This window comes from Aotus nancymaae, unplaced genomic scaffold, assembly GCF_030222135.1.
Source record: "Aotus nancymaae isolate 86718 unplaced genomic scaffold, 86718_ANA_hifiasm-v0.15.2.pri h1tg000020l, whole genome shotgun sequence".
In the NCBI taxonomy this organism is placed as follows: Eukaryota; Metazoa; Chordata; class Mammalia; order Primates; family Aotidae; genus Aotus; species Aotus nancymaae.
The window spans coordinates 55,830,835-55,854,316 of NW_026988432.1; the positions used below are offsets into that span (position 1 = coordinate 55,830,835).

Below are 23,482 nucleotides of genomic sequence, written 5' to 3' on the forward strand. Positions count from 1 at the left end.
TTATCAGTGTTGTAGCATGTGTCAGTATTTCATTCTTTTTAATTGCCAGCAATATTCCATTGTATGGATATACCACATATTGTTTATCTGCTCATCAATTGATGGACATTTGTATTGGTTCTACTTTTGGCTTTTATGAATAATGCTGCTATGAACATTTGTGTAGAAGTTTTTGTATAGACATATGTTTTTATTTTTCTTGCATGGATACCTAGAAGTAGAATTGGTGGGTCATATGGTAATTCTATGTTTAACATTTTGAGAAACTCGATTGATTTTTAAATATATACTTTTATTATTTTGGAGTAAATATATGTGGCTTTTCTGTTGTTCCTGAATAGATAAATGCGACATGTGTTTATCTCCATTTTTATATAATGTCATTAAGTGTTCTTAATATTTCAGTAGCATCAAGTACAAGTATAGTCTCTATCCTTCAGGATTGTGGGGACATACAATATAATAGAAGAAACAGACCTATATAAACAATTCCAGTTCAGATTGTTAGGTGAAATATAGGGAAATAATGGTGTCTCAGAGAAGGGAGTCATACCTTGTGCTTGAGAGGGAATTGGGAATGTCTAAAGAGGAGATAAAAGATTAGATCTTGTTTAATGGTAACTTGGTCAGATAAGGTGGTGGGGGAAGTCATCTTAGGCTAGTGATAACATCTGCAAAGGCACAGAGATATGAAGCAGTATGGCTTCTACAGGCAATTGCAAATAACTAGGCATTGCTAGAGCATTGTTGTGGGGAGTATCTTATCTAGAAATACAAGACTGGACAGTCACAAGATCAAAATTTGTTTTGTTTTTTGTTTTTTTTGCCATGTTGAGGAATTTGAATTTAGGAGTTTGGATTTTTTATTTAAATTTATTTTTTGTTGGTCTCTTTATTAAACTGGATTACTCTATGTATATGTGGGTGGGTGGCTGCATGCATATGTGCATATGCAGTCAAAATGTGGCACATCTTCCTGGAGCATGATTTTATTTGAACATTTGGACATTAAATAATCTTCATTAAAACAATCAGATGCTGGGTGCAGTGGCTCGTGTCTGTAATCCCAGCACTTTGGGAGGCCGAGGTGGGTAGATCACTTGAGCCCAGGAATTCGAGAATGACCTGGGTAACATGGTGAACAAAACCCTGTCTCTACAAAAATGTGAAAATTAGTTGGGCATGGTGGCGTGTGCTTGTAGTCCCAGCTACTTGGGAGGCTGTGGTGGGAGAATTGATTGAACTCTGAGGTGGAGGTTTTAGTGAGCTGAGATCGCATGACAGAGTGAGACCCTGTCTCAAAAAAAAAAAAAATCAGATTTTTATGGAATTGAATATAACATTTTGTGAATTTTTCAAATAAGTTTAAATTTTGAGCTTGTTAGGTCTGCTTTCACTACTCTGAAAGTATGCAATGTATACTGGGTTTCTTTAGGCAGAGTAGCAGTATTCTGGGCAAACAGTATATGGTGTATAATATTTATTACCAATTTTATCTATTCTGACATTTAAAAAAGTTTTGAACATATTTGAAATTGGAATGTGTATTAGAATTTCTAGTGATGCATAAAGTAATGTACATTTTATAATCTAGGATCTTGGACCAGGCAAAATACATCTTTTTTTTTTTCATTAGAAAAGCAACAAAGGGTCATTATAAAAAACTTAAAATATATAGAAAATGTGGCAGAATAGTCTGTAATCTCTGACTGCAGTTATTCTTTTGGCATATTTTCTTCTGGTCTTTAAAAAAAATCCATATCTGCATATCAGTATATAATTGTGTTTATAGAAAATCAAGTTCATACACTGTATGCATTTTATTTCTTTGCTCAACATATGCTGAACATAATTCTATGTAATTAATCAGCAACACAATTTTAAATGTTACCTAATATTCTTTTTTTATTTTTTTTTTATTTTTGAGACAGAGTTTCGCTCTTGTTACCCAGGCTGGAGTGCAATGGCGCGATCTCGGCTCACCGCAACCTCCATCTCCTGGGTTCAGGCAATTCTCCTGCCTCAGCCTCCTGAATAGCTGGGATTACAGGCACGCACCACCATGCCCAGCTAAATTTTTTTTGTATTAGTAGAGACGGGGTTTCACCATGTTGACCAGGATGGTCTCGATCTCTTGACCTCGTGATCCACCTGCCTCGGCCTCCCAAAGTGCTGGGATTACAGGCTTGAGCCACCGTGCCTGGCCTCTAATATTCTTTTATGTGTATATGAAATTATTTACTCTTTAAAATTGTACCAAGTATTTTACTATAGAAATCTTGGTCCCACATTATATCTCATTTCCTTAGGATAAATTCCTAGAAGTAGAATTTACTGGGTATACAGTATGATTTTTATTTACTTTTAATTTAATGGGTATACAGTATGATTTTTATTTACTTTTAATTTAATGTATTTTTTTTTTTTTTTGAGACTAAGTCTTGCTCTGTCGCCCGGGCTGGAGTGTGGTGGCCTGATCTCGGCTCACTCCAACCTCCACCTCTCGGGTTCAAGTGATTCTTGTGCCTCAGCTTCCCGAGTAGCTAGTATTACAGACGCCGACCACCACGCCTGGCTAATTTTTGTATTTTTAGTAGAGTTTGCCATGTTGGCCAGGCTGGTCTTCCAACTCCTGACCTCAAGCAATCCGCCCACCTCGGCCTCCCGAAGTGCTGGAATTACAGGCATGAGCCACCACACCCAGCTGATTTTTAAGACAGTATTATGAAAAATCACCCATTTGCTTTCTTGAAAATTAGATTGAAGAGTCTATATATGATTGAAATCTTTTTGTATTTTTGGTAACCCAGAAGCTATAAGTTAGCCTTTTTGCACTGGCCCTTTTGCTAACTTGTGATCATTTGGAGAATGTTTAACTCTAAATAACTAGCTCTAATGATTAGCTAGGTAGTGGTTGTTAAGACTCTCATTCCTATTTATGACTCAGTTTGCCCATTTCATTTCTTGCTGAATGTGTTGTATAGTAGTATTTCACTTCTCTGAATCTTAGCTTTCTGCCAGCATCACCTGGCTCAGTATAGTTGACAATCAGAAATTACTAAAAGGGTCTAGATGGTCACTAAATTCTATTTGGAGGTTTTAGAATGAATGAGGACTTACCAGATTTGGAGTTTTGCAAGTATTATTTGCATAAAACCAATTTTGTGAATAACAGGTTGAAATCTGCCACAGGAAAAGATAGAACAGTTTAAGAAGGATTGGAAATTATGAGAAGTTTTTAGTTTTAGATAGGTGGCTAGGATAGGCCTTGCTAAAAGGTGGCATTTGAAAAAAGAGTTGAAGTAGTTGAGGAAGTTAGCCATGTGGATGTCTGAGGGAAGAGAGTGGCATACAGAGGAACAGCCCATGCAGAGGCCTGAAGGGAGGAGAGTGTCCCTGGCCTGTTTGAGGAACAGCAAGGAAGTCAGTGTGGCTGGAGAAGATTAAGCAAGGGAGAGAATTGTAGGATGGTATCATAGAGGTAAGGAAATAGGGAGGCTAGGTCATGTAGAGTCTTGTAGGCCATTGTAAAATCTTGGGCTTTTGCTCTGGGGTGAGATGGCAGGACATTAGAGACTTTTGATCAGAGAAGTGACATGATCTGACTTGTGTTTTAAGAACATTAACCCTGTGTTGAGAATATCACGGGGAAATCAGTTAATAGGCTATTGTAGTAATCCAAGTAAGAGATGGTGGTGACTTGGTCTAGCATGGCGGCAATGTAGAGGGTGAGAAGTTATCAGATTCCAGATAATTTCAAAGAGAAAGCCAACATATTTTCCTGAAAGATAGGCTGTGGAGTATAAGAAAAAAAGGAGTCAAGAATGCCCCCTAGAATTTTGTCCTGAGCAAAATTGAACCAATGTGTGGGACTCATAGGTGTAAGTTTTGGGTGGGAATATTTCTTCAGTTTTCGGCACATTAAATTTGAGAAGTGTTTCAAAAGAGGATTATTTGGAAAGTAATTGAATATATAAGTTTAAAGTTTAGAGAGACGTCTAGACGAGACATAAAAATTTGGAAGTTGGTATGTAGATGGTTTTTAAAGCCCACGAGAGAAGTGAGTGCAGATAGAGAAGAAAACACCATCAAGGACTGAGCCTTGGAATGCTCCAATTTTAAGAAATCTGAGAGAAGAGGAGGAACAGCCAAGGCAACTGAGAACTACTGAGGTTGAAAAATAAAATCTTCAGTATTATTGGAAGAATGTTGTGTCCTGAAAGTCAAGTAAAGAATGTGTATCAGAAGAGAGTGATCAGACAGTTAAAGCCACTGATATATCAAGATGAGGACTGAGAATTGGTCATTGGATTTAGCAACATGGTGCTCATTTGTGACTTTGACAAGTAGTTTTGAAAGAAAGGTGAGAGCCAGAGCTGACCTGAAGTGGGTTTTAGAGCAAATAGGAGAAAATATTTAGTCACAGAGAGTATAGACAACTTTTGAGAAATTTTGCTGCAGTGGGGAGTTGAGTAGTGGGACAGTAGCTGCTGAGAGAAATGGGATCAAGAGATTTTTGTTTTGTTTTGTTTTGTTTCTTTAAGATGGGAGAGAAAACAGCATGGTGGGATACATTTAAGAATGGGAAAGCTTAGTAATAGAGGAGAAAGGGAGAATTACTTGAGCAATGTCCTTGAACTACAGTAATGAAAAAGAATGACAACTAGTGCACAAGTGGATGGTTTGACTAAAGATAGGAGTAGTCTCCCATAGTAAAAGAAGAAGAGATAAAACATGTGCTTATACATGCTGATAGTTAAGTGTATAAGTGGTGGTAAATCAGTGGCAGTTTTCTTCTGATTGTTTCATTTTTTTCAGGGTAGTAGCCAACAAGATCATTATCTGTGAATGAGGATCAGTGGGAGAGTTGTGGGAGTTGTGTGAAGAAAGAAGAAAACTTGAAATGTGTCTCTAGGAGAGTGGGAGAGTGGCTAGAAATTTAGGATTGCCAAAACTGAGGGCCAGCTTGATGTTTGTGATTATGAATTTTAAAATAGGATCAATCATTGTGATTTTATGTATTTATTGAGACATATTCAACTCCATGGGTGCTGACATAGAGTAGTTGGAGAGTTGGATATAACTATAATAGGATTGTCATTTTGCCAAACTAAGTAAGGTGAAGCAGAAGAGAACTCATGACATTAAAGGTATATGCAAGTGAGTGATGATAATAATTGACCATGTAATTTAAGCTGGGTAGGTAGGAAAGAGAGGCTATCAGTACAATCAGGAAAAGTACGGATGGAGTAGGATCAACGTATTGGACGTGCTGGTGGAGTTGGGGTGTTGTTGGAGTTAAGATACTAGAGGAACTAAGCAGGAAAGCTATAAGAGAGTAATAGACAGTGTAAGTTTTCTAATTGAAATTGTGAGAAGATTATAATTACTAGTAATGACAGGGTCTACTATGTGACCATGGAAATGAGTGACCAAGGTAATGTTAAGGTGGAGGACAAAATCATTGAAGGAGAAAAGTATAGGTGTTGAGAGGCCAGTACTGTAAGCATTATCTGTTGGTATATTAAAGTTATTAATAATTAAAACAGGAGAATATTGGAGAGAAGTTTGGTAAATCAGGAAGTAAAATTGTCTAGCAATGAGACATGGTGACCTCTGGGAGTCAGTGGATTACAGCAACAATGAGAGGTGGGAAATACAACCTAATACAATGAAAATCAAAGCTGGCAGATTTAGGGGTGGGGATGTGGAGATAGCAGTGGAGTTCATCTATTCCACTTTCAGGGTCAGTAGTCTAAGGCCTGGGGAAAAGTAAAGGTTCCCACTTGAGAGCTGTAGGGAAGCAGTGTCGTCAGAGGGCTGCTGGGTTTTATTAGAGCAGGAGTTGGTGAACTACAGCCCACAGGCCAAATCTGACCCACCACTATGGCTCATGAGCTAAGCATATTTTTTGTATTTTTTTAATGATTAAAAAAAAGTCAAAAGAATAATACATCATGAATATGAAATAATATGAAATTCAGATTTTAGTGTTCATAAATAAAGTTTTCTTGGGATGTTCCCACACTTTAAAAAATGTGTATGGCTGCTTTTGTTCTACAACAGCTAAGCTGAGTAGCTACAACAGAGACCATATGTAATGCTCTCCTTGCTTCACACTGCCACTCAGCACAGCAGAAATCACAGTGATGCTGTTACAACTTGACAGTTTTGAGTGCTATATGTACCACCATACCACAACATTTTATTTATTTTTTATTACCAGTGCATGCACATTGTGTCAGAGCAAGAAGAGAAAAGTATACTTCAAATGTCCTTTTCTGTCCTCCCCTAACAATCTGTTGCACAGGTAGGAGTGCAGTGACATGTTGCTAGCTCACTGTAGCCTCGAACTCCTGGGCTCAAGCAGTCCTCCTGCCTCAGCCTCCCAAGTAGCTGGGACTACAGATGCATGCCACCATGAGCCTGGCTAATTTTTAAATTTTTTGTAGAGACAAGTCTTGCTATGTTGTCCAGGCTGATGTCAAACTCCTGGCCTTGAGCAATCCTCCTTCCTCTGTCTCCCAAAGCACTGGCATTACAGGTGTGAGCCATCATGCCCAGCCCAAATGTTGTCCTTTTGAAGCACAGTGGAGTAAGGATTATTTTTATCAAGTTAGGTGGCAAAGCATTTTTAAAAAAATTATGCAGAGGCAGTATAGCTGTGCTAAAGGATTACGGTATACATTTGCAGACTGAGCACTCAGTAAGATCTTCCTGACTCATAGGACAGTAGCACTCAGAAAAAATAGAATGTTTAAAATAGAGTATCTCATCCCAGTAGAATTTCTTCATACAGAAAAATGATCATAAGAAACACAGACTTAAAAAAAAAAGAAAGAAAAGAGGCTGCAGTGTTACGTAGTGTATGAGTGGCTTATTCATTAGCCAAGCAGAGAGAGCTGTTCAGTGATGGTCTGTGATTGCAGCAGCCAAACAAATGTGTACAGAGAGAAAAACTTGCCTAAGACTGTTAGCCTTTGGGCAAGAATGGTTGCTCAAAGAATTGAGGGCATTGGGAGTAGTATCAGTAGTCAATTAAAAAAACCAATTTTGAGTTGTTTTCCTTGACTTGTGTTTATTTGAGGAATCAATGCAGAGTTTGAAGTGACTGAAGAATTAGCCTATATGTATAGTCTGTGCTTACAGACTTGGGAAAGCTTGGTCTTATTTTCTTGAGAATCTGTATCACAATGTGAAATTGAGTTACATATTTATTTGTGTACTTATTATTTTTCTTTAGAGCAGCAGTCCCCAACCTTTTTGGTACCGGGACCAGTTTTGTGAAAGACAATGGACAGGGTGGGGGTTGGGGGGTGGCAGATGGGATGGTTTCATGAAACTGCTCCACCTCAGATCATCAGACATTAGATTCTCATAAGGAATGTGCAACCTAGATCCCTTGCATGTACAGTTCACAGTAGGGTTCATGCTCCCGTAAGAATCTAATGCCACTGCTGATCTGACAGGAGGTGGAGCTCAGATGTTAATGCTTGCTCACTCACTGCTCTCCTCCTGCTGTACAGCACAGTTCCTAAAAGGCCATGAGCCGGTACAGGTCTGCCCAGGGGTTGGAGACCCCTGTTGTAGTGCATACATTGTTTTCTGTCTCAATGAAGCCATAAGCCTACAAAGATCAGGCTATATAGTACCCATATACCAGGAGTGGATCTCCTACATGACTACTTTACAATAGATAGGCTTCTGTTTAGGATCCTGAGACTTGGGTGGGTGTGAATACATGGTCCTGAGTGTTTGGGAAACTAAAGTCTAATGCTTAGACTTTTACCAGTAAGTTCTTGATTAGTTCTAGGTTGGACCCTTAGTGAGATGAACTAGGAAAACTAGAGCCATAGAAACTCAGTTTGATTGAAAGCCATCCAACAGAGGCATTTATACTTATTAGCATGTAAACCTGCATTAGGACAAGCTAAAATCCAAGGCAGTAGAACGTAGAAAGATCTTTTACATTTCAAATGACTTACAGCCTATTTATGGCTCGAAACCTCATATAGCTAGAGCCAAGAATCTTTTCTCAACCCCACAGGCTATTACCCAGGTTCAGAACTTTCTATCTCATCTAGGGTATTATAATACTCTTAAAATTCTCCCCACCTCCTGTCTTGTCTTTATTGAATTCATCTTCTACAGATTCCCTAGTGTAGTTTTCCTGAAGTGTAAGTTTGACTATGTTGTTTTATCCACCGTAATTCCTTTCATGGGTTCCTTCCCATAGTAGTGTTGCTTCTCAGTTCCCAGCAGATTCCAAAGGATTCCTCAAGGGCTATATTATGGAAGAGCCTAAAGTAGATGAGGCTCTATCTCTTGTCTGACACCTTTAACCCCCTTTAGAAAAGAGCAGTTTCTTTGATCTATTTTATAGAGAGAGCTACTTTAAACTTTAATGTGAAAACAGTTTTTGATACTTAAATAATAATTTTATTAATATAACTACTGGCTGACAGGTAAAGTTCAAGCACCTGAACTTATTTGGGGCTCTCCAGCCTCTTCTGTCAGTCCTTACTACAAACTTGATACTCCAGCAACATAGAACTTAGATACAGTTCCACTGTGCTTAGTTTATGTTGCTTGTCTGCCTATTTTGTTTGTTTGTTCTTTCTTTTTTTGAGACAGGATCTCGCTCAGTCCCCCAGGCTGGCATGCACTGGTGTGATCTCGGCTCCACTGCAATCTTTACCTCCTGGGTCTAGGTGATCCTCCCACCTCAGCCTCCTGAGTAGCTAGGACTATAGGGAACTGTCACTGTGCCCAGCTAATTTTTTAAAAAAATACTTTTTGTAGAGACAGGGATTCATCATGTTTCCCAGGTTGGTCTTGAACTCCTGGAATCATGCAATCTGCCTGCCTTAGCTTCCCAAAGTGTTGAAATTACAGGTGTGAGCCACCATGCCTGGCCTATTCTTTCTTTCATTCTCTATCACCTAGCTAATGACTACTATTCAGTTTAGACTTGTTTCAGGTACCATCATCTCCAGAAAGTCTTCCTAGCTATCTCTCACCCTGGCGGGCTTTGGTTAGGTGTCCTCCTTAGTACTCAAAACGCTCTATGCTTATCTTCCTTATTACATTTTTTTGAAATTTTTTTCATTGTCTGCTTTTGTTTCATTTACTAGAGTTTGAACTCCTAAAGGTAGGAACTACTTTTTAAAGTTACCTTTATTTATCTCCAATGTTGTACAGCTCGATGTGTGGGAGATACAAATATTTGTGCAGTGAATTAATTGATTTCTTGAAGTGGATATTAAAATTAAATATACTTATAACTAGAAATTTGCTCTCTGTTGCATGTATTTATTGGTCATAAAATACGCAAACACGAGTTTAAATGTACATTTGAAAAGAAAAACAAGAATTAATGCAGCTCTTATTAGGAAATAGAACTGAAGTTTAATAGCTGTTCTGTATTTTGTACAACTCTGAAATGTGAAGCTTTTCCATGTAATCTCATGCCAGTGTTGACCCATGTGGATTAAAATAGCCCTATTTTAATCTATGACCAAATTAGGAATTAGAATATCTGTCCAGTGGGGATTTGTGAATTATTATAGTTTATAGTATGACAGGTTTATATAAATAATTGCAGTAATTTTTCACTATGTGTTTCAAGTTAAAATCTAGGTTCAAATAGAGAAATGTAATGATAGAAATATTAAAGATTGCCAGTTGGAAAATTTAACTGTGATTTTTTTTTTTTTAGTATATTTGCCTTTAATATCTTAAATTACATCTTTTTTTTAAAGGATCACTAAAACTGACCCTATGAAAAGAAAATTTTATTCCGTATTAATCTAAAATATCTAATCACGGTTCCTAAATTCAGATTTGATGTGTACTTAAAATACTAGGAACTAATTAGCTAATTATTCTCAGTTTTTGTTTGTAGTGTAATATTTGTTTTTAAAACATTCTATTAAGTCATATTTAAAAAACCCTTTAGTAGCTATAATGAAGTTATTCTGGAATTTATTTTTAAAAATCTTAGCACATTGAACATTTATTTTATAGCTTCAAGTTTTACCATATTTTCAAATAATTCTTAATTAAGTTTGTTGTTTTTCATTGTGTTTCTCAAGAACTTGAATGTAAATAAGTAGTGGTAGTTATAATGCTTTAGTGATTTAAAATGATAAACTTTTCTTTTCATACAGATAAAGACACAATAAATAAAATTAGAGATTTACGAATGAAAGCTGAAGATTATGAAGTAGTGAAGGTGATTGGTAGAGGTGCATTTGGAGAAGTTCAATTGGTAGGTTATTTTAATGAGATTACAAAAGGACTTTATTAAATTAAAATAATCCACTTGTGTGTTTAACCTATTATTTGGGAAAATATTGTTTTTATAGAATTCTTAAGTTTCTTTAGATATTGTTGCCTAAGAGTATGAAAGCCTAGTGTCAAATCCAGCCATAGTGGGAAGTGTTTTCACGAAGTATCTATGGCAGAGAAGAAGTCTCAAGCATCCGAAGATAAATCTTTGCTCCTAATATTAGACTAAAATGCTATAGAAATAATAAGCTTTATAAACAGGAAGCAGCTTAAAATAGCAGGGTGGGGGGTAAACGTATCTTATAGGAAATAAAGATTGTTTTAAAACATTACTTCCGATAATTAAAGTCTTGACATTAGCTACTTGGAATAATTTGGCAGAAGTGAAGAAATAAAAACAGCTAAAACAGTAAGGTTAAATTATTTAACAGGTACTAAAAGTGCTTAGTAAATTGTTCTGTGAAACCTTGAGCTTTAACTGTTAATAAAAGGTTCATTATTTTCCATTTTCAATTTTTAATTTTAAAGGTAAGGCATAAATCCACCAGGAAGGTATATGCTATGAAGCTTCTCAGCAAATTTGAAATGATTAAGAGATCTGATTCTGCTTTTTTCTGGGAAGAAAGGGACATCATGGCTTTTGCTAACAGTCCTTGGGTTGTTCAGGTATGATTTTGCTACTCTTTCATTATTCTTGTATTAGTTTGTAACTAAACATCTGAGAAGCTTAGTTTTTTAGAATAGTAATAGAGAATTTACTGGCAGTTACAAAATTGTCTAATTATCTTTTAAATCTTAAAATTTATTTTTATTGAATCATTTCTAGAAAGAAAAGCCAAAACAGAGTAAGTATGTTTCTGTAGAATTTATACATAGAAAATTTAATTTAAATGTAGAATTTGGGCTGGGCATGTTGGCTCATGCCTATAATCTCAATACTTTGGGAGAATGAGGCAGGAAGATCGCTTAAACCCAGGAGTTTGAGACCAGCCTGGTCAATATGTTGACACCTATCTCTACAAAAAATTTAAAAAATTAGGTACACATCTTTGGTCCTTCCTACTGGGGAGGCTGAGGCAAGAGGATTGCTTGAGTCCAGGAGGTTGAGGCTACGGTGAGCAGTGTTCACATCACTGCACTCTACCCTGGGCGACAGAGTGAGACCCTGTCTCAAAATAAAAAATAAATGTAAAATTTAAACAGAATTTTAAATTCCATATTTTGAAATACAGAAGATATAAAAAACTTAATCTACTTAGATTTGAGGGAAGTCATATATTATTAAAATTTAAATAGATACTTTAATTAAATATTGAATTTTTTCCCCAAAACATGAGGTTCTCATTTTATTTAACTGTCTCCTCATTTATTTGTCTCTTATTTTGTAAAGAGGAGATAATAAGGGAAATGAAGGGAAAGTGAGAGGAAATGGAGTTAAGCTAGATCACCAAATAATACTTGTCTGTAGGTTTTCAGTAGAGAGAAAAATACACTAGAAGACAGTAGTTATAGATCCTAGTCTTGATTGCCATAAGCCTTTCTCTGAAGCTGTGGCCATGTTGCTTAACATCTCTGGGCTACAGCTTCCTTGTTCATAAGTGTGAAAGTTTTCTTCAATTGGTTATGTTCAATCGTGGAGGTACCTTAGGCAAAGTCATGGGGTCAAGTGGAGTTTTGGGTAGATTATAATTCTGAGTTTTCTCTCTCCTTTTGTGAGTTCAGCTTCCTGTCTTATCTGTCTTAAATATTGGGGTCCTTAATGTAAAATTTTATATGGGGGAAGTTAAACTGGCGTAGATCATTTTTTCTAATGTGTATTTGTGATTGATTGAGTGATTGATTGATTTATAATATATAATGAAGACTGTCCTTAAAAAGCATACCAGTAATTGGAATAAAAAGGATATGGAAAATGTTGAGGGTTTATGCCATAGCACTTCTAAACTTGAAATGCCTGATATGTTTTTATCAACTGTGTAGATAAGGCTTGGTACTATTGACATTTTAGGCCAGATAATTCTTTGTTGTCAGGGGCTGTCCTTTACATTATTCCAATTACTAGTGTGTTTATTTAGGATGTTTGGCAGCATTCCTGACCTGTACACAGGAGATGCCAGTAGCAATTCTTTCCACCCCATACACCAGTTTGAGACTACCAAAAATGTGTTCACCACTGGCTAACAACCATTTATACATTAATATTCAGTGACTGTTAGTTAAAAGATATATAACATACTTGTTACTTTCAGTGCTTTTTACAGTTTAGGTATTCAGAGCTTTATGTCTCTGAATATATTGTCTATAAATAGGGTAAAACTCTCACCAAATTAACAATATTTCTTTATGGAGTCCAAATGACAAACTGTATACTTTAATCTGGGATAGTCATGAAATGCACTTTCTTATCCTTCTCTCTTCCCCCAAATATATTTTTTATATTAAAATAACTGAGTCTAGGTCAGATGTGGTGGCCCCCATGCCTATAATCCCAGCATTTTAAGAGGCTGAGGCAGGAAGATCACTTGAGGGCAGGAGTTCAAGACTAGCCTGAGCAACATAGTGAGACCTCCCCCTCAAACCTCTACAAAAAAATAAAGTAACTGAATCTATACCTAAAATTATGAAACACTGTTGAAAAAAATGAAATATTAATAAGATTTTAAGATAAACATTTGGGTAAATTAGAGATCATCTTCTTACTGTTTTACTTAAAATGCTATTTTATAAATTTGCCCTTCTTTTTATTTGGTCCCTGGTCACATAATATATTTATGCCTGATATTCTTACCAGTTTCACATTAGTGGATTTTACTGTTACTATTTTAACCCTAGCCACTGCCTTCCTCCTACTTCTGTGTTAGCTGTTACTGCTCCTCCTTCTGACTGCTGTCATTTGTTGAGCATCTGTTGCACTAAGTGCTTTCCATATTCAGTAATCTTTTTTAACAACCCTTAACCTTGAAAGACAGTTAATCTGTTAGGTGCACCCCTACTTTATGGATTGATTTATGATTTGGTTCATTACGACTTCATTAAGCCATTACTAACTGTCAGGCATCCAGATGCTTGACTAAGCAGCAGGTATAAAAGTTAAAGTATAGTCACTACAGTCTTTTAGAAGAGATTATAGTCATAGAGACTCAGGTAAGTTAAGCAAATTACCAGTTACACAGCTAATATGAAACAGCTGAAACTATAAGCCAAATTTATCAAAGACTTCTTGAGCATTGTGATATTGATATAAATTTAATAGTAGACTCCACTGATGCACAAGTTAAATTAGAAGTACAATATTTCTTTGCCTAGGAGGTTTGTATATTTACTGAAAATGTTATAGTTAAAAAAAAATTATCAGTAAAAAAAATTCAAATAGTATAGAAAGTTATGAAGAAAATATGTCTCCATGTAACTCTTCTGAATAATCAGGTTATAGTCCTTTTGCATATACAAGGGTTTTTGTGGCATTTATGTTTGTCTTTTTAAAAACAAAAACAAAAAAACCAAAAAACTAGACTTGCCACTGCTGTAATTTTTTTATTAAATCTTTTATTAGTATTTTTGTCACTTTTTAAGTAAACAATTTTGTTTAACATTAATGAATGTATTTTGTTTGTTTTTTCTATTTGTATAGCTTTTTTATGCATTCCAAGATGATCGTTATCTCTACATGGTGATGGAATACATGCCTGGTGGAGATCTTGTAAACTTAATGAGCAACTATGATGTGCCTGAAAAATGGGCACGATTCTATACTGCAGAAGTAGTTCTTGCATTGGATGCAATCCATTCCATGGGTTTTATTCATAGGTAAAGATAAAAGTGCTTTACATTTTCTCATTCGTTGAAGGAAATAGCTAAAAATAACTTCAATGTTTCCTACTCTCAATTCACCCAGTCTTCTGTATGACATGAGTGGCATTTCAGAACTCAAGACTTTGGCCAGGTGCTGGCTCATGCTTGTAATCCCAACACTTTGAGAGTCTGAGACCGGTGGATCTCTTGAGCTTAGAAGTTTGAGATCAGACGGGCAACATGGCAAAACACATCTCTACAAAAAAATTAAACAACAACAACAACAAAATGGGTGTGGTCCTGGCTTTTGGGAGGCTGTGGTGGGAGGATCCCTTGAACCTGGGAGCAGAGGTTTCAGTGAGCTGAGATTGAGTCATGGTACTCCAGACTGGGTGACAGAATGAGATCCCATCTCAGAAAGGGGGGGAAAAAAAAAGAAAAAGAACTCCAGACTTTGAAGTTTATAATTTTAGCATTTCAATTTAATGTTGATGTAAATATATTCTTTAATATCCCTTAATCTGATCATATAGCCTTTAATTGGCATTCTGAAAAGTAAAAATTGTAAACCAGTTTTCTAAGGTATATACCAGGAGTTAAACACTTTGATGTTAATTTTTTAAATATATAACTTAATTTGCTTTTAATTAGTGAATAGGTCATATTTATTCATTAGAAAAATAGTTTCATTTGTTGTACAAACACTCCTTGAATCCTATGTGCACTTGCTTTGCCTACATGTCAGAGATAAAAATGAAAGCGACTTAGACCCTGCCCTGGGGTTATTTATGTATTTTTATCTATTTAATATGTTTCAATTACCTTTTGTGTCTGAGTGTTATATTTTTCATGGTCAGTCTCTCTCAAACAATTTGACTTTCCCTCTGAAAGAATCAAACTCTACTTAAAAGGGAATATATATGTTTTATTCTGAGGCATTAGCATATAAAGTTTCCTTGATGAAATTCAATTTATGATGTGGATAGAGAACACATATAGATCAAAGATGGCCTTACTTAGATTGAGGTTGCTTGACCTAAAATAAATGCCTCATACAATTTTTACAGTGTCTAATCTGTTTCAGAAAATACTGTACTATTTTTTTCCTCCCGCAGAGATGTGAAGCCTGATAACATGCTGCTGGATAAATCTGGACATTTGAAGTTAGCAGATTTTGGTACTTGTATGAAGATGAATAAGGTTAATTAATTAGATTTTAATTTAGTTTTTGCTAATTTGAGATAGATGGCTGCTTTAGAAAATGGTTTAAGAATTTACTAACCACAGCTGGATTTGTCCAGAATTGATATGACATTATTTGTTGAACTAGATACCATGGTTTCAATGTTGTATTAGTAACTTGTTAGTCATTTATTTTTTCCTCTCTATTTAGGGTAAATGTGGATTGCCAGATTTACTAAATCCTTCATAACAACTCTAATATACACTACTGGTAACTAGGAATGGAATTAGCTTAAATGTCACCAAATACTTATGCCAGTGTTAAAATTAGATTTTCATAAAAATTGGATTTCAGTAATGTGTGTATTTTTTAGTGTTTTACTTGACTTCTGTTAGCATATAAAAGATTTTACTGCTTATTTTAGCAGTGAGTCTTAAAAAATACCCATCCTCACTATTTATATAATAACATATACACAGCTGAAGGAGCAAGTAGGCCACTTTATTTTCAGTTGAAGCAGTTTATATTCTTTGAAACTTACCACAGAACAGTAGTCAAGAAGTTGTATTTATTATTTTAATAGAAAATTTGTTGGTTAGAAGGGAACACTGCATGAGAACTTTTGTGTGTACATTTAGTTATAATTCTGTTTCATTAATACCAGCTAATATAGGTAACAAGTCCCTCAGGTTTGGTGTGGGAGGGCCATTAAAATGCATATCAAATAGATATTCACTGTGCTTTACACACTATTATGCCCTTTTCCCATACATATGCTTCTCCATTTTATATTTGTACAGTCAACTTTTGTATGTTTCCTTTGTGGTTTTAAACATAGTTAAATAGGTATTTTAGTAGAAAATAATTAAGTCAGCGTTTATACCAATATGTTATAAAATGCCTCATCCTGTCAGTTCCCCAGTGTATTTGCATTGGCTTACGTACTTGTTATTGGCAGTTGAGATCATGATATTGGCACAACTTGGGGAATAATAAATGGTGGCAATGTGTCTTTCTAGTGAACATTATTACAAAATATAAATCATTGGTTTGTGTATATATGTGAATACACATGTGTGTGTATATGCATACACATGTATATACACATACATTATTTGGTATATATGTATATGGTGTATATATAGTAATGTGTATATGATTAAGCTGTTTTAATTTTTGTGAGGTTTGCATTAGGTTTTAATATAGTAGGATATTTTATAGCTCAAAGATTTGGAGTTCCATAGGTTATATTAATAAGAAAGTCATTTTAAATAATTGAGACTTTATATCCTAATTCAAAATTTGACCTGCCATTCTTTTTAGGAAGGCATGGTACGATGTGATACAGCAGTTGGAACACCTGATTATATTTCCCCTGAGGTATTAAAATCCCAGGGTGGTGATGGTTATTATGGAAGAGAATGTGACTGGTGGTCGGTTGGAGTATTTTTATACGAAATGCTTGTAGGTGAGTAAAGAAAGATTTTATGTCTCTATTATAGCTGTTCATCTCAAAACTCACCACTTGGCTCTTTCTAATACAATATTTATTACATTAAGCAATGTTGATTTTGTTTGTGGGAAATAAACATGATCCAAACCTATTTTATATGTGTTTTTAAAAGTATTTAGAGACTTTGAACAACTTTGTGATGTGTTCTTTTTAGATATTAGGTGTTATGTTTTTAGTTTAATATGTACCTAATCTTTTTAAACAGGTAACTTTGACTCTTTGAAACTGACTCTCTTCAAATGTATTTCATTTTGCTTTTGTTTTCTCTATCAATTTTTCAGGTGATACACCTTTTTATGCAGATTCTTTGGTTGGAACTTACAGTAAAATTATGAACCATAAAAATTCACTTACCTTTCCTGATGATAATGACATATCAAAAGAAGCAAAAAATCTTATTTGTGCCTTCCTTACTGACAGGTAAATAATTTTAAAATGGAACTTGTATTAATTCTGAGGACTTTTCATCTTGCTGCTCCATTTTTAAGGTCTATATCTGAGCTTCTACGTGTAAATTGTTAGAATATAAATGCTACCATTCTCAAAAGCATAAAACAGTGAAACTTGATGTAATTTTATGATATTTTAGATGTCTTTTGTGGCTCTCAACTCACTTATACCTAAGAAATTGTGACTACAATATAGTCTTGGTTGATGGCTAAACTAGATGACTTTTTTCTATTATTGTTCAATTTTTAACTTGGTTAATTATAAAAATTACGGTATATTTTTAAAAAACATTTATGTTAAAATTAAAAAAAAATTTTAAACATATTAACATCTCTGAAATTAGAGCACATCTCACAGTCAATAGTATGAATTGAGAGCATTCTTTTTCCTAGTGATATAAAAATGGTGATATACCTTATACTTTAAACCATTTTAGATTTGATGATGTATGATATATGCTTGTTGAAGGAGTCAATAGTATAAAGCCATTTTTAAAACTATACTACCTTTTTTCTTCTAGACATAATAGTTGGTGTTCCATCGTCCAGATTCAATAAGCATTTTAATAATTATATATGTCTGCATTTTTGAAAGAAAAATGGCATATTATGTATACCTTTGTGGTTTACTTTTGAAATTTGAAAGTAAACCAGATGAATTAGTAAGATGATACTTAATGTTTATGATTATATATTGTTAAATATTAGGGAGACTAGTACTTTTAAATATGTTTCAATTTGAGATTTGCTTTAGCTTGTCTTTTTTCATTATGCCCTTTAGAATTTAAAGTATGTTTTTTCAGATGTTTATTTTTTTTTTAAATAGAGACAGGGTTTTACTCTGTTGCCCAGGCTGATTTCAAACTCCTGGGCTCAATCGATCCTCTCACTTCAGCCTCCAAAGTGTTGGGATTATAAGCGTAAGCCACCCATGCCTGGCTAATTTTTACATTTTATTTATTTATTGAGACTGAGTCTCGCTCTGTTGCCCAGGCTGGAGTGCAGTGGCATGATCTCAGCTTACTGCAACCTCCGCCTCCCGGGTTCAAGCGATTGTTCTGCCTCAGTCCCCTGAGTAGCTGGGACTACAGGTGCCAGCCACCATGCCCGGATGAGTTTTGTATTTTTAGTAGAGACAGGATTTCACTATGTTGGCCAGGCTGATCTTGAGCTCCTGACCTCATGATCTGCCACCTCAGCCTCCCAAAATGCTGGAATTACAGGTGTGAGCCATCATGCCCTGCCAATTTTTACATTTTAATATAAAGAATTGTACTATACTGTGTATTAGGTGCTAGGCATATAGTAGTGAGCAAGATACAGAGCTTTTCTCAAAATACCTCATAGTTCTTTGAGGAAGTTAGATAAGCAAATCAGACATTTATAGTACCAACAACTAATTACTGTGAGGTAAGCACCATGTGCCAGAGAACCATGGAGAGGTTTTCTAATCCAGTTTGAGTGTCCATGAAAGCTTCTTGGAGAAATTGTCACATCTCTAAACCAACTTATTTTTTAGCTTGTGCAAAAACTTAGAATTCAGAGTATTTATTTATAAGCACTCTACTAGGGTGAAAAAGGTACTGACTTTCTTTTTCCAATTCAGCTAAAATCACATTTTAAAAAAACGTTTTGCTCACCAAAAAAGAGGCGGGTATTGGTAACTTGTCTAGTGAAAGCTCTGAATTCTGTGGCAGTATCAAGAATTAGTAGTCATTGGCTTTTGATTTGTTAGAAATAATTAACAGATTATAAATTGAAAGTTCAAAATTTTAAATGTGTTTCTGGAGGTTTTTGGTAGCATCTGGTGTTGCTGCCAAAGTAAAGTTTTGGTTGGGGAAAGAAAAGCATAACTTCACCACTGTAAGAAGAAAATGCACATACATAACTGTCAAGAAAATACATGGTGCTTTATTGATTATGCTAACTAAGTAAGGTGGTGATGAATCTGGATTTTTGTTGTCAGTAGAAAATTCGTGGGTGTTTTTTGTAGTTATTCTTTAGTTTTCTTTTTCTTTTTCTTTTTTTTTTGGAGATGGAGTCTCGCTCTGCCTCACCCAGGCTGGAGTGCAGTGGGGTGATCTCAGCCCACTGCAACCTCTGCCTCCCAGATTCAAGCAATTCTCCTGTCTTAGCCTCTGGAGTAGCAGGGACTACAGGCATGTTCCACCACACCTGGCTAGTTTTGTATTTTTAGTAGAGATGGGGTTTCACCACGTAGGCCAGGCTGGTCTCAAACTTCTGATCTAAGGTGAGCCACTGTGCCCAGCCTTTCTTTAGTTTTCTTTTAAAAAAAATTCTTTTGGCCGGGCGTGGTGGCTCACGCCTGTAATCCAAGCACTTTGGAGGCCAAGGCAGGCGGATCACCTGAGGTTGGGAGTTCAAGACCAGCCTGACCAACATGGTGAAAACCTGTCTTTTTTAAAAAATAAAATAAATAAATAAATAAATAAATAAAATTATTTAATATTCTCAATCTTTAACGTATTTTCTATGTGCGCAGATACTATGCTGATAATATCATTTTTCCTTAGAACTGTATTTGTCATCCTGCACAGATTTAATATTCTGCCCACAAATAAACCTGGACAGGTTATAATAAGATCCTAAATGATTAATTATTTTTCTCCTTCTCTCTATTCAGAGAAGTGAGGTTAGGGCGAAATGGTGTAGAAGAAATCAAACGACATCTCTTCTTCAAAAATGACCAATGGGCTTGGGAAACACTTCGAGACAGTAAGTTATTTTTTTCTCGCATATTTTAGTGAATATTTGAAAGTAGTTGTAATCGTTTGTTGAAACTATGTTGCCAAATATTTGTGTGCTTCTGATATTCATCAGAAGCACACAAAATACTATATAGGAATTGTCCTAACCTATTAATTTGATAATATTGGGCAGATTGTATTGTTACTCCTCTTATGTCTAATGCAGGATACCAAGATGAAATATAAATGTAATGGATTTAGACTCACCCGTCATAATTTTACATTTTATCTTTGTTGAATTGCTCTTTATTTTAGGCTTTAGTTATCTTATTATGGAAGTGGTTAATAAGTAGTAGGTAATGAGATTAAAATATACATTTTTGTGAGAAGATAAGTTACTCTCTTGTTTTTATTAAAACCCAAAATATAAGAAGGTTCTATTATTAGTAAATGTCAGAATTCAATTTAATTTTATTTATACGTTTATAGGATATTGTGATATACTTGATTCTATCAGGCTTTTGCAGCTTGCAATTCAGAACAAAACATATTGTGTAAGAAGCTAATTTTCAGTCAGTTTAGAACATTTTCTTATTTTTTTAAAGTTAAAATTATAAGATGATTCACAGAAAACTCTATACAGCATAGCTGAATCAAAATTATCATGGCACCAGAGGTTCTCACCATCTTTATGGATTTGGGAGGTAAAGAATTAATCTTTCCCCTGCTGAAGTCTAAAGAATTTTTTTTTTCTTGTTTAATTATCAGAGGAAGGATAATGTATCCCAGCCCCTAACTTGCTGCCATAGCAATAGCAGTGAACAGGAACAATGGAAATGAACTTAGCTACCTAGTTGTAGAAAGTTACAAATTAGTTATTTGTCCTAAGGACCGCCTATCTAGTTGAGACAATGAAGGATAGTACTTTCCGGAGGGATGGAAATCTTGTTAATTCTGATGAAATAAGTCATGTAGGTTTGCTAATATTAGTGAAGCATTCTAGTTATCAAATATTTTAAAAGAACAGTTGTATTGCCTTCAGGTACTATAGCACAGTACTTGCATTGTGCTAAGCTATAAAGCTATCTAAGAAGGAGAAAGGGGAAATAAATTCTTTGGAAATTAAGAAATTATACAACAGAGAACATAATTGAATAACCAGCTGTCTGAGAAGCTGCAAGAGCAGCTTGACCTTGGGAGAGTTTTATTAATTAACAGTTATACACTAGGAAATAAGGAACTTCCTCCTCTTCAGAATTAAATGTGACATAATTATTATCTTCATGCTACAAGTGAAATTGTTGCATGACAAAGAGATGAGCAAGGAGTGAGAAATGGTTACATTGAAATACTTTTTGTGTTTTTATTCAAGTTTTCCTCTTAGTAAAGTTTAAGAAGGCTGAAGACATACAAATATTATTATAAATCTGAATAAAACTTTGAAGGGGACTGAAGAAAATACAAAATAATATTTCGTATTGCTTTAAATTCTTTTTCAAAGTTAAGCAGTGCATAAATAACTATAGAATAACCATACAATGAATCACCCTCAAAAGTAATAAGGATAGTTTTCTTTTTATGTATTGAAAAACTGATCACTTCGAAGAGGAGGTAATTTAGTCAACAATTATTTATTGAACACCTGTTATATATTGAGGACTGTTCAATTTCAGACACTGGGAAAACAGCAGTGATCAAACCAACAAAAGTTTTCTTTCTCCCTTCTGGAGCTCATAGTCTTGTGGAATTAGGAAGTCCAGATCAGTGGCATTGTATTATATTGCTGTACCTCTTTCATAAAACTGCTTAAGATCTGGGTTGTTATCTATGGTTTTATTATGGTGTAGTTAAATTTAACATACTTAAAAGCATTTTGGTAGTTTTTCCTAATTCTAAGAAGCCCTGCTTTGTGGTTATTGGAAAAAGCAAAGAGAGAAAAATTGAAGTCTGTAGAACTTATTGTTCTTTTCTTGCCTTCCCCTCTTCCTACCCCTTCTTTACTTCCCACCCCTAAAATACCAAGAATTCTTTTATTCTGAACTGACCTCGTTGACCTGCTAAATTTTTAAAAATTATATAACAGTTATAATTCCTTTTAATGTTTTTTTTTTCTTTTTTGACTTTCCATTTTCTTTGGCAAAACTGCTTTCTAATAGTTTTTTTTTTAGGTATTTTTACCACTTAAATGTCTCCACGTTGGAATGGCAATTAATCTTCACCTTGTGTTCCTTGGTGGTGTGGGAGCAGGATACAGAATAGCTTGATTTTTGGCAGAATTTCCATGAGCTTCCTGGTCTTGTTCACCCTTAATTCAGAGGCACAAAGTAGTAAGATTGAAACACTATTTTTCCACTAATTTGAGGTAAAACTGAAGGAGTGACATGAGTAAGATTAAAGATAGAAGAAAGACAAAAGAAATGAAAAGACCCAAATAACTTACTACATGTCATAACTGCAAGCAAATAACAATGTCAAGATTCAGATCTAAGTCTTTTGACTCCAAAGCCTTTAATCTTTGAAATACCATGTACAGTTTAAAAATCTTCACCTGTTTAATATTGTATAGATCAAAAATGGAAGGAATTGGCAATTGTTTGCAGTTAAATTTGGGGAAAAAGAAAATGATAATATTTATTACATATTTAGAATACACTATTAATAATACTGTTTTATTTAGTATTTAACGTAGTATTAATAATTTCAAATGAAATAAATGGCAAAGGATTTTGCAAGTTACCACATATTTAATAACCTATTATTAATAATAATTAATAATGAATAGGGCCAGGCACAGTGGCTCATGCTTGTCATCTCAGCATTTTGGGAGGCCAAGGTGGGAGGATCTCTTAAGGCCAGGAGTTTGAGACCAGCCTGGGTAATGTAGCGAGACCCATCTCTACAAAAAATTAAAAAATTAGCCAGGTGTGATGGCACGCACCTGTGTTTCAACTACTCAGGAGGCTGAGGTAAAAGAATCACTTGAGCCCAGGAGTTCAAGGCTGCAGTGAGCTAGGATCATGCTACTGCATTCCAGCCTGGGCAACAGAATAATAACTGTTTCTTTAGAAAAATTAATAATACTACATTAAATATGTAGTAACCTGCAAAACACTTTGCCATTTATTATTTCATCTGAAATAAGATATTGGCATTACTTAATCCACTGATAGCTTGTGGGGAACACACAAGATGCTAACAGTCGTAATACTTATGCTGGCTCAAAACTCATTGTATACACACACATATATTATTCTAGATTCTGTGAGTTAATCAAGACTAGTACCCTCTCTGTTTGAATTTTATATTCTTATGGGAGAGATGATCATTGTGGGCTTTGTAAATAAAGAACTTAGGGCCTAGCAAGTTTCAGGGCTCTTTTACCTAGGAGTTTAGACTTTCTCGACATTATAATGGATTTAAAAAAATAAATTATCTCTTTATATTGTGGCAAAGTATGCATGAGATAAAATTCCCCATGTTAGATGTTTTTAACTGTACAATGCAGTGGCATTAAGTACATTCACATTGTCTTAAAACCATTACCACT

At 34.9% G+C, this 23,482-nt stretch overlaps 1 protein-coding gene across 3 annotated transcripts in view; it reads left to right on the forward strand.

Moving 5' to 3' along the window:
- Positions 1 to 23,482, forward strand: part of ROCK1 (Rho associated coiled-coil containing protein kinase 1) — a 163,433-nt gene that overhangs the window by 53,736 nt on the left and 86,215 nt on the right. For all 3 annotated transcript variants that reach the window (XR_010343642.1, XM_012445002.2, XM_012445003.3), the window contains exons 3-9: positions 10,170 to 10,270; positions 10,819 to 10,956; positions 13,922 to 14,097; positions 15,198 to 15,282; positions 16,589 to 16,733; positions 17,060 to 17,198; positions 19,872 to 19,963. Coding sequence is in view for 2 of the 3 variants with exons in the window: in XM_012445002.2 (XP_012300425.2) it covers positions 10,170 to 10,270; positions 10,819 to 10,956; positions 13,922 to 14,097; positions 15,198 to 15,282; positions 16,589 to 16,733; positions 17,060 to 17,198; positions 19,872 to 19,963 (876 nt within the window). In the remaining variant the exon portion in view is untranslated. The remainder of the gene's footprint in view (positions 1 to 10,169; positions 10,271 to 10,818; positions 10,957 to 13,921; positions 14,098 to 15,197; positions 15,283 to 16,588; positions 16,734 to 17,059; positions 17,199 to 19,871; positions 19,964 to 23,482) is intronic.